At 50.7% G+C, this 11471-nt stretch overlaps 1 protein-coding gene across 1 annotated transcript in view; it reads left to right on the plus strand.

Annotated features, from left to right (window-relative positions):
- UBE2QL1 (ubiquitin conjugating enzyme E2 QL1) overlaps positions 1-11254 on the plus strand; it is a 56200-nt gene extending 44946 nt beyond the window's left edge. Inside the window, exon 2 of the mRNA XM_055422287.2 lies at positions 9555-11254. Coding sequence (XP_055278262.2) covers positions 9555-9686 — 132 coding nt within the window. The 3' untranslated portion in view covers positions 9687-11254. The remainder of the gene's footprint in view (positions 1-9554) is intronic.
- Positions 11255-11471: the final 217 nt, after the last annotated feature.

Consider the following 11471-nt stretch of genomic DNA (forward strand, 5'->3'; position numbering starts at 1 on the left):
ATGGAGTGGATGCCTTTGCACTTGCGGACAGGGGCCATGTGGGCATTCAGGGGCTTTCGGGTCTGTCAAAACCCAGCACCTTGGCAGTCCAGTGGTTAGGACTCGTTGCTTCCTTTGCCAGGGGCCCGAGTTCAATTTCTGGTTCAGAAGCTGAGATCCTGCAAGCCATGCAGTCCAGCCAAAGGAAAAAAAAGAACCATTTCCAGCACCAGCTCATTACCTGCTCAGGTGGCCACACGGCGCATGCCCACAGCATCATTCTGCGCCCTCACTGCCTGCCCTTCTGAGCCCCTCTGCTCCCCCTCCCCAGCCCTGGCTGGTGCGGGGTGGGGTCCTTGACAGGCAGCGGGCTCCCCCGTTGACCATCCTCCAAGTCCAGGTATGAAGCCTGAGGCTTCCCTCCAGGGGACCCTTGGATTCCAGTCAGCTCAGGGACCTTCACCTCTCTCTCCCTGCAGCTTTAACAACGTCACTGTAGCCACACACATGCGTGCATGCACATGTGAGTGCACATGTGAGCATCCGTATGTAGACATGTACACACGTGCACAGGCATGCACACTCATACACACATGCGTGCATGCACATGTGAGTGCACATGTGAGCATCCGTGTGCAGGCATGTACACACGTGCACAGGCATGCACACTCACACACACACATGTGTGCATGCACATGTGAGTGCACATGTGAGCATCCGTGTGCAGACATGTACACTCGTGCACAGGCATGCACACTCACACACACACGTGCGTGCATGCACATGTGAGTGCACATGTGAGCATCCGTATGTAGACATGTACACACGTGCACAGGCATGCACACTCATACACACATGCGTGCATGCACATGTGAGTGCACATGTGAGCATCCGTGTGCAGGCATGTACACACGTGCACAGGCATGCACACTCATACACACACGCACACACATGCGTGCATGCACATGTGAGTGCACATGTGAGCATCCGTGTGCAGGCATGTACACACGTGCACAGGCATGCACACTCACACACACACATGTGTGCATGCACATGTGAGTGCACATGTGAGCATCCGTGTGCAGACATGTACACACGTGCACAGGCATGCACACTCGTACACACATGCGTGCATGCACATGTGAGTGCACATGTGAGCATCCGTGTGCAGACATGTACACACGTGCACAGGCATGCACACTCACACACACACATGCGTGCATGCACATGTGAGTGCACATGTGAGCATCCGTATGTAGACATGTACACACGTGCACGGGCATGCACACTCATACACACATGCGTGCATGCACATGTGAGTGCACATGTGAGCATCCGTGTGCAGGCATGTACACACGTGCACAGGCATGCACACTCATACACACATGCGTGCATGCACATGTGAGTGCACATGTGAGCATCCGTATGTAGACATGTACACACGTGCACAGGCATGCACACTCATACACACACGCACACACATGCGTGCATGCACATGTGAGTGCACATGTGAGCATCCGTGTGCAGACATGTACACACGTGCACAGGCATGCACACTCACACACACACATGCGTGCATGCACATGTGAGTGCACATGTGAGCATCCGTATGTAGACATGTACACACGTGCACAGGCATGCACACTCATACACACACGCACATGCGTGCATGCACACACATGCGCGCATACACACACGCACACACACACGCACGCATGCATAGCCTCAGACCCACGGTCAAGGCTGCGGAATCAACTCGGCCTGTTTCCAGCCCGCATCAGCCTCTCCCTGCTGCCTCACTGGACCACATCCAGCGGGAGTGCCTTCCTCACTGGTCAGCAGTTTCAGAGTCACCCTTTGATTTGGGAAAGCACTGCTTTGAAGCGGTCTCGTTCACTGCAGAGTCTTATCTGTCCTTTAGAACTTGTCAGCTGACCTGCTTTGAACGGCAAAGCTTCAAAAAGAGGTGAGGTCACTGCTGTCTTTCCAAGCGGACCTCCTTCCAAATCCATGTGTTCCTGTGTTTTCCTCGAGCCGAGCACAGGGCCTGTCTGAGCGTCTCCTCCACGTGCCACATCCTCAAGAGAGTCTACACTGGACTCAACACACTCTTGAAACCTACATCGGAGGGGCGGGGTGCGCGAGTGCTTTCAGACTAACAGTCACACGTTCTAAGACTTTAAAGACAAATTACAGCCGCTCTGTAATTCAACACAGGAAATGAGCGAAGGAGCCTCAAAGCTTTGCATGAAGAGTCTGCAAGTTCCTACTAGTTTTAAAGGAGCAAAGCTTGTAATTCATGGGCAAGTGAACCACAAAAATTTCATGAAAGTGTGTTTGCAAAGAAGAAAAATAGAAGAAAATCTAATCAAGTGAGAAATGTCAAATGAATGTTTATGCCAACCAGTTAAAATGATGTTACTGAAAGGGCTAGGAAAGCAGCCCTACAAATACAAAATCCTGAAGATGTTTTTGTGACCGAATAAGCCGTCATAATATCCACACATTTTTTTTTCCAAGAGGGCAGAACGAAACTAACTTTGCCACAGAATAGGGATAAGATCACCTGTGACAATTTCAAAGATGAAAATCCTCATTTATTGTGTTCATCCTGTGCCTGGCACTGAGCTGAGCATCCTACACCTGTTAACACATTCAGTTCAGTTCAGTCCCTCAGTCGTGTCCGACTCTTTGTGACCCCATGAATCACAGCACGCCAGGCCTCTCTGTCCATCACCAACTCCCGGAGTTCACTCAAACTCATGTCCATCGAGTCGGTGATGCCATCCAGCCATCTCATTCTCTGTCGTCCCCTTCTCCTCCCGCCCCCAATCCCTCCCAACATCAGAGTCTTTTCCAGTGAGTCAACTCTTCGCATGAGGTGACCAACTATTGGAGTTTCAGCTTTAGCATCAGTCCCTCCAGTGAGCACGTTAGGTCCCTATAAAACCTCAGTGTCATATAGTACTGTTATTATGCTTATTTTCCAGGTGACGAAGTTGCAGTTCACAGAGGGTAAGTAACACACCCAAGGTCACACAGCCAGGAGGTACTGTAACAGGGCTTTGAGGCCAGGTGTACTGAATTCTTCACGTCCGCCCGACACACACACACACACACACACACACACACACACACACCCTAGCTTCCCCAAGTGTCTGCCCATCCTTTTCTGAATACAGCCATGTCTTTCAGCCTCCTCTTTGGGATCCCTTATCCTCACCCACCATGGCCTGGCAAACACTTTCCACCATGTTTCAAGGCGCAGTTCAACTGTCTTCAAAGTGGAAATATTTCTGAACCCACAGACAGCGAACACTACCTCTTCTCTTTCCCTCTCCCCACAAGGTAGACCCCATCCTCCCTTCTGAGCTGTAAGTTCCATGAGGATCAGAATCGTTTCCAATTCAGAAAACCCTGCAGTCCCAGTTGGAGAAGGAAATGGCAACCCACTGCCGTACTCTGGCCTGGAGAATCCCATGGACAGAGGAGCCTGGCAGGTTACAGTCCATAGGGTCACAAAGAGTCAGACACGACTGAAGTGACTTGGCATGCACGCACACAGTCCTAGTAACCAGCCCAGATCGTAACTCCGGGAGGACTTGGGGTGACCGTTTTTTGAATGAGTGGAGATGGACCGTCTCCCCCTTGCTCGGGGCCATCTTTATTCCGTACACCAGTGGCTATTGTTTGGGGGTGATTTCCTCTCTCAGGGGACATCTGGCAATATCTGGAGGCACTTTGGGTGTCATAGCTCAGGTAGCACTACTAGCATCTCCACAGACATTGCTAAACATCCTCCAGGGCGTGAATCTCCCCCAGGAAAGACTCAGCCAGCCCGTGTTGTCGGCGGTGCTGGGGCTGAGAAACCCTGACGTCCCCCGTCTTGTCTCAGCAGCGACAACACACTCACGCTCTCCCCGTAATGAATCTAAGGCCCTGCTGCAGGCACCGCGGTCCCTGCCTTTCTACCCCCAGGATGCAACGTGCTGGGTGAGCGAATGAGTGGACGAGAGATGAGCAGGAGGCAGACGGAAATTCAGCGTGCACGCTGGGGACAATGGAGCCGCGGCGGCTGGTGCACGGCCCTGGGTCTGCGGTCACGCATTAGCTCTGTGGAAATGTTTTCATGTTGTTCATTGCGATTGACATCCCCCCCCAAAATAAAAAAAGCTGTGAGCAAAATAGAAAGTTCAAGCCAAGCACCAACGAATGGCTATGTTGGACAGATGCAGCCCCAGGGAACTGGGCGCTTGTGAGCACTGCTTGGTGTCAATGTTACAGTGAGATTTTGAGCTTTTTAAGGTGACTGGGGCAGAACCCTATGGTTACGTGTAACTGTACATTTACAACCTGGAGCAAGGCTGGCGGTCATCAGGAGAGAGAGGGTACTTTTCTGAGCTCTTAGTGACAGCACAGAGCTATCACGTGGGCTGAGGAAGCTCTCAGATCAGATCCTTTAGCTTTAAAGTGGAGGTGTTTGAGGGAAAAACAAGAGTTATTTGAAGGGAAATCTCCAGGAAAGACTGTCTGAGTATTAATTACGTGGAAACAAACTTGAGAAACTATCAGTGTTGGGAAAATAAGAAAAACTGTTCTTAATTCATTGTATACACCTTAAAACTCTCAACATGTTTTGAAATTCAGTATCTGACGTTCATAATGCTGCTGTGAAATGGGTTTTGCCCCTGCTTTATAGAGGGAAATACAGAGGATCAGGGAGAAGGAAATGGCAACCCACTGCAGTCTTCTTGCCTGGGAAGTCCCGTGGACGGGAGCCTGGTGGGCTGCAGTCCATGGGGTCACACAGAGCCGGACACGCCTGATGTGATGTCGCACACACACAGAGGGTCAGAGAAGTTAGGCTGCAGTTTTCTCAGAGTCCAGACTCCAGGAGACTGCACCCTGGACGGGAGAACGGGAGGCGCAGCTTCACCAAGCATTGGAGAAACACAGAGCAAAACCAAAGCGAGGGGTCACCGCACACTGGTCACATCGGCCAATGTGAAACAGTCTACAAGCAAACGCTGGAGAGGGTGTGGAGAACAGGGAGCCCTCGCACACTGCTGGTGGGAGTGCAAACCGGTGCCGCCACTGTGGAGCAGTGTGAGTGAGTGAGTGAAGGTCGCTCGGTCGCATCCGACTCTTTGTGACCCCACAGACTATACACATTCCATGGGATTCTCCAGGCCAGAATACTGGAGTGGGTAGCCCTTCCCTTCTCCAGGGGCTCTTCCCAAACTAAGGATCGAACCCAGGTCTCCCGCATTGCAGGTGGATTCTTTCCTGTCTGAGCCACCAGGGAAGCCCATGGAACAGTTAGGAGGTTCCTTAAAAAACTAAAACTAGAGTTACCATGTGATCTAGCAATTTCATTCCTGGGCATATATCTGGAGCAAACTCTAATTCAAAAACTCTAATTCATGTACCCCAGTGTCCATAGCAGCACTGTTCACAATAGCCAAGCCATGGAAGCAACCTAAATGTCTGTCCACAGGTGAATGAATAAGGGAGATTATATCTATTAATATATGTACATGCATGTGTCCCAAGGCCCTTCAGTCATGTCTGACTCTGCAATGCCATGAACTATAGCCCACCAGGCTCCTCGGTCCATGGGATTCTCCAGGCAAGAATACTGGAGTGGGTTGCCATGCCCTCCTCCAGGAGTTCTTCCTGACCCAGGATCAAACCCATGTCTCTTGCATCTCCTGCTTTAGCAGGCAGGTTCTTTACCACGAGCGCCACCTGGGAAGCCCAATGTATGCACTGTATTACTATAATACATATATATATACATACATACAGTGGAATATTACTCAACCATAAAAATGAATGAAAGATTGCCATTTGCAGTGACATAGATGAACCTAGAGATTATCATTCTAAGTGAAGTCAGAAGGAGAAAGACAAATATTAACACCATATAATATCGTTCATATGTGGAATCTGAAAAAAAGTGATACAGATGAGCTTATTTCTGAAACAGAAACAAACTCACAGACATAGGAAACTAACTGATGGTTACCAAAGCAGAGGAGGGATAAAATTAAGAATATGGGATTTACATATACACACTACTCTATATAAATATATAATAAATAAGAACCTACTATATAGCACAGGGAACTGTACTCAATATCTTGTAATAACATATAATGGAAAAATATATGTACATAATGCATGTATTCAGAGAATTAATATAAATGTGTGTGCGCATATAAATGTATATAGTCATATGTAACTGAATCACTTTGCCATACGCCTGAAGCTAATACAGCATTGTTAATCAGCTACACTTCAATTAAAAAACTAAAGAAGTTCCCTGGCAGTCTAGTGGTTAGGATTCATTGCTTTCACTGCCTTGGCCTGGGTTCAGTCCCTCGTTGGAGAACTAAGATCCTACAAGCCACGTGGCAGTGTCAAAAAAATTTAAAAAAGAATGGGAGTTGGTTCAACGTCAGAGTGGCTTGGATCATCAAGGGGCCCGGGGTGGACAGAGTGCCCCTGACCTTCCCGATGCAGAGGGCTCCTCACGGGCATTTCAGCAAGTGTAGCTCAGCTGCCCTGGTTTTCAAGCCCAGTGTGTCACTGGGCGATGCTTCAGTAGCCAATTAGAGGAGGACAGGCAGTCTATGCAGCAATATCTGTTAGCTGCAAACTCGGCCGTAAGACGCCAGGCGAGAGGGGAGGTGCTGGCAGCCAGCTGAGTGCAGTGGAGGTGCTGAGACCCCGGCTGCCACACGCGCTCTCTGTCTCCCACGGGCTCTGTCTCCCAGCTGCTGAATTGACTGGGTGCTGGCGTTTAGTGTTCATAATTCTTCTCGGGGATAAGAGGCCACAAAGGCTGGGTCTGTTCGTTTGGGGTTTTGTCTGTTGTTTTCTGTAACAATTGGGACTTTCACAAAGAATGAGCCAAGTATGTGTTCATGCCAAGAGCACAGGAATATTCCAAGATTATTGTGAGCTGGTATTTGTCCGGCTGCTGTTAGTTCAGAATTCTCAAGTCATACCATAAATTTTCAGTATCATAGAAAAGAATGATAGACATGGTTAGAATTGGCGTTTTATGCAAAAGAAATTAGCTCTTGATACTTGCTCCCACTTATGTAGAAATGGATACTGACATCCCTGCAAAGATACATTTGCCTGTGTTTAATGAAATAGTGCTGGACTTAGATCTTGGCTCACACAGTGACGATTATAAATGTCTTAGCTTCTCATGGTCCCTCTGTGTCTAGTATCACCGCATCCCATAAGCGAAGCAAGAGAGGCACAGGCACGTTTCTAGAAGTCAGTGAATGGTGGTTTCCTGTGCTCTATTCCCTTTTTCCTTCACCGCTTAGCAGCTTATTTGACAAGGCTGTTGTTGTTCAGTCACCCAATCGTGTCTCTTTGCAACCCATGGACTGCAGCACCCCAGGCTTCCCCGTCTTTCGGCATCTCCTGGAGTTTCCTTGACTCATGTCTGTTGGGCCGGTGATGCCGTCCAACCATCTCATCCTCCTTCACCCCTTTCTCCTCTTGCCTTCAGTCTTTCCCAGAATCAGGGTCTTTTCCACTGAGTCAGCATCAGGTGGCCGAGGTATTGGAGCTTCAGCATCAGCCCTTCCAATGAACAGTCAGGGTTGATTTCCTTTAGCAGGAGAGCAACTGCTTTGATCTCCTATTTGATGTGGACCAAGCAGCTAATCGGAGAAGGAAATGGCAACCCACTCCAGGACTCTTGCCTGGAAAATCCCGTGGACGGAAGAGCCTGGTAGGCTACAGTCCATGGGGTCGCAAAGAGTCAGACACGACTGAGTGACTTCACTTCATTCATACTTTATCACTGAAGAAGGAAATGGCACCCCACTCCAGGACTCTTGCCTGGAGAATCCTGTGGACGGAGGAGCCTAGCGGGCCGTGGGCCCTCAGAGAGTCGGACATGACTGAGTGACTGAGCACGAGCACGAAGCAGCTAATTAGAAGAGGCGGCCTTGCCCTTGACTGGCAGGTGGAAAAGTTCAGCCAGAGAGATGGTCAGAGGAGACAGAGCAAAACAGGGGCTCTGGGTGGCTGACTCCTCGGCTGGGCATGGCTCTGAGTCTCTGCTGTTGGAAAGACAACAAGTGTTGAAAAGGAACAAGAAGCCCTGAATTTAACTGTGACACAGCCTCCCATTCTCAGTTTGTAGGGATCGGTGCCATTTCCCCTATGGATTCAGATGTCTTCCCAGGGGACTTGTCAGTGGGTTATCAGAGCTCGGATGGGGGATCTCACACACCCAGCTGCACAGACCTGGAGGGCTGCCTTTGTGGGGGGACAGGTATGCGGTGAGGCCCATGAGGTCTGGTTCCTGTCCGGGTCCCCTTACACAGGTGGCGTGTGCCGGTATTGTGTATCACATGTCAGGCATGCAGTGAGCCTGTCCAGAGCACATTGTTAGTGAACATTCTCCTGTTGAGAGCAGCGTGCATGTGTTCACTAGCGGGTGAAACTGCAGGTGTTTGCATCCCACCCACAAAACGTGTATATGAGCTGCTCGGGCTGGGAAGCAGATCTGCCAGGACAGGCAAGCGAAGGGAGGTCGGGTGCAGGGACATGTGCCAGAGAGGCTCAGATAGTGTTTCCGCTGATGGGCTGTCCCGCGGGGACTGGCTGAGCCCGGGGCAGTCAGAACAGCAACAGCTCATCTGATGGGGCGTCCGGCCCCACCCCGCTCCTGTGTTCCTTCGTCCACCCATCCCCAGCACCACCAAATTAAACCTCCCTCCCCAGGGCTCCCCGAGGGGTGTGATGGCCTGAGTCATGGCCACTCGGTGGGGTCTCCTGGTTCCTTCTCGTGGTCTGGAGCCTGTGGCTGTGCCGAGATGAACCAGACGCTCTGTTCACTGCAGCCCCGCATGCTCCATCCTTCAGATCACAGCCCGCCCAGGCACTGAGAGCTGGGCAGACCTCTCCCCTTGCCCCCCACCACCAGGGACCGTGTAGGGGAAGCGCTGGCCTCACCTGAACCCCTCCCTGGGAACACTCAGGGCCAGGCTTCTACCTCCGTGTCAATGGCCCCTCTGTCTTCTCAGGAGCTGGTTCCCTCGCGGCATGAAATACAAGAAAGTCGCTTATTGCTCCTGAGCTTGAATGTGAGAAGTCAGAGTTTTCAAGTGTGTGCATGTGTGTAAATGTATAAATACACACATTATACATAAACGCGTAATCTCTAAGTTGTAATTAAAGGCACCCTGAGGTGGGAGGGAAGAGAAGTTAGAATAGCATTTTTGCCTCCAGGGCGATGCGCTGCGTTCTGCATGGATGCTCTTTTGATGAAGCTGGTCCTCCCAGGGACCGCCTGCCAGCATCCAAGAATGAGTGCCTTCCAAGGACGCCAGCAGCACACGTGTCTCTCCCCCCTCCTAAAGCTTGCCTGCTGCTGGGCTCCTGCGTCTGTTTGGTACCAAAGCCGTGATGTCCCCTATCTCTCCTTTCATCGCGGACGTCAGAAATCCCCGCCTCTGCGAGTGTTCTTCACAAAGAGAGCGGTGATTGGGATCAGTGCTGGGCTCTAACCTGCTTTTTATCTCTTCCCTCTCCCCCAGGGGCGGATCTGTAGAAAAGCTGGCAAGTCGAAAAAGTCCTTCAGTCGCAAGGAAGCTGAAGCCACCTTTAAGAGTTTGGTGAAGACTCATGAAAAGTACGGCTGGGTCACCCCTCCCGTCTCTGACGGCTGATGTTTGCGACATGCTCTAGACGCTTAAGCTGCCTCTCCACACACACAGACACCTGACATCTCCTCTCCACGCTGAGCGCCCTTCATCCTTTTTATAACTCCAGCCTTCGGAACGGAATCCTGAATGCCAAGGAGACGCCTAAGTTATTTATGATCAGATGTGCTTACAGAGAGAAGGAGGGGGAGCCAACGCTGTTCGGGATTAGGTTTCGATGATAAATGAATGGTCATCTAGGTCACTTTAGAACACATGTCGAGATGGTGACGTTCCCCCGCCCGCCTGCCCTCCCCCCGCCGCCCCATCATTGGGCCCCTAGCTTCTTCTCATGACAGCAGCTCCAAAGAGCAGGCAGGAAACTCAGTCCCCCTCGCTCGACCCGTTGACATGCCCCTGGGAACACCGAGCCCGCCTGGTCCCCATTTGCTGTGCCCCGTGTCTCTTTCTCTCCCCGGCAGGTCAACGTCGTAACTTGAAGACGCGTCTTTCTGTGGCCCCGTGTCATGACATGTAGACCTCGTTTGTGCTCTACGACCGCTGGTTCATGAGAACAAAAAAAGTTAACATGGCCAGGTTCTCGGGATGGAAAACAGCAATCGCCCTCTTGGCTAGACTGTGCCCCCAAGGCCGATGCCGAAGCACGTGCGGTCCGCAGTGCAGCCTGCGCCCGTGGGTGACGGTGGGGTGCTGTGGCCGCAACGGGGCACACAGGTGCAGACGCCGGGGTGGGGGGCCCAGAGCAACGGTGATGGGGTGCGGACGGGGTCTCTTCCAACATCCTCAGACGCCCCTACGACGTTCGTGTTCCTGTCTCCTGTCTGCTGGTCAACCCACCGCCAAAAGCAAGACAGTGTCCCATTCGCTGAAGTCGCCTGACCCATGTCCTTCTGTGTGCTCGTGACAGGGAATGCCAGAACTGCCTTCGGAGGCCCGGTGACGGCGGGATGATTTGCATGGCCCAGAAGTCGCCTGTGTGTCCCCGAGGCTGCGACGCGCGGGCACCCTTGCTAGGGTATAAACTCTGTTATTTAGTCTCCCCACGATTTTAGTTTTCTCTTCCGTTACGTTACTTAGACCTTTCCAAGAAGTTCCATGAAATGAGAAAACCGCTGTTTCTTATAATACACGGAAAGAGGTAAAATGTTCATTCCAAGTGGAAAAATCTTATTGGACACATTTTAAATAAAATCACGCATACCTGAATCTGGTCACTGTGGGCTCTCCTTCCACTGAAAGTATTTAATCTATTTTCGGGCTTTCTAGGTGGCGCTAGTGGTAAGGAATCCACCTGCCAATGCAGGAGACGCCAGAGATGCAGGTTCAATCCCTGGGTTAATTTAATAGTTCAAATACTACACATGCCAGGAAGGCATTCTGCCATGAGTTGCAGGAAAGGAATCTCAGGAACCCATGGTCTTTGCAAAAGTCCAGTGGATTGAAATGGTCCCCAGAAGCAACCAGAAAGACATAGGAAACTAATTGGAAGGATTGATATATTATTTGGCCAAACCCAGATGTTGCCAGTTATAGTTTAGCACCATGAAGGAAGAGGAAACGTCTTTGCTCATTTATATTTAATCCTTCAGGCAGTTTCGGGTACTTGGAGACCCATTCACCTGTCCCAGGTAGTCAGAGATCTTTAAAGCCAAGGGCCTCCTCCCTGTAGGGTTTGTCCTTATCCAAATCTACTCTTTATTGCTACTTTAATTATTTTAACCACATTCTTAGACGGCCCCAGATACACACACAGTTCTGTGCAGCTAAGATGCTTGACCTCTTGTTCAAGTT

Source organism: Moschus berezovskii, chromosome 18 (assembly GCF_049115385.1).
Source record: "Moschus berezovskii isolate FMDL1 chromosome 18, NW_MosBer_1.0, whole genome shotgun sequence".
Taxonomy (NCBI): Eukaryota; Metazoa; Chordata; class Mammalia; order Artiodactyla; family Moschidae; genus Moschus; species Moschus berezovskii.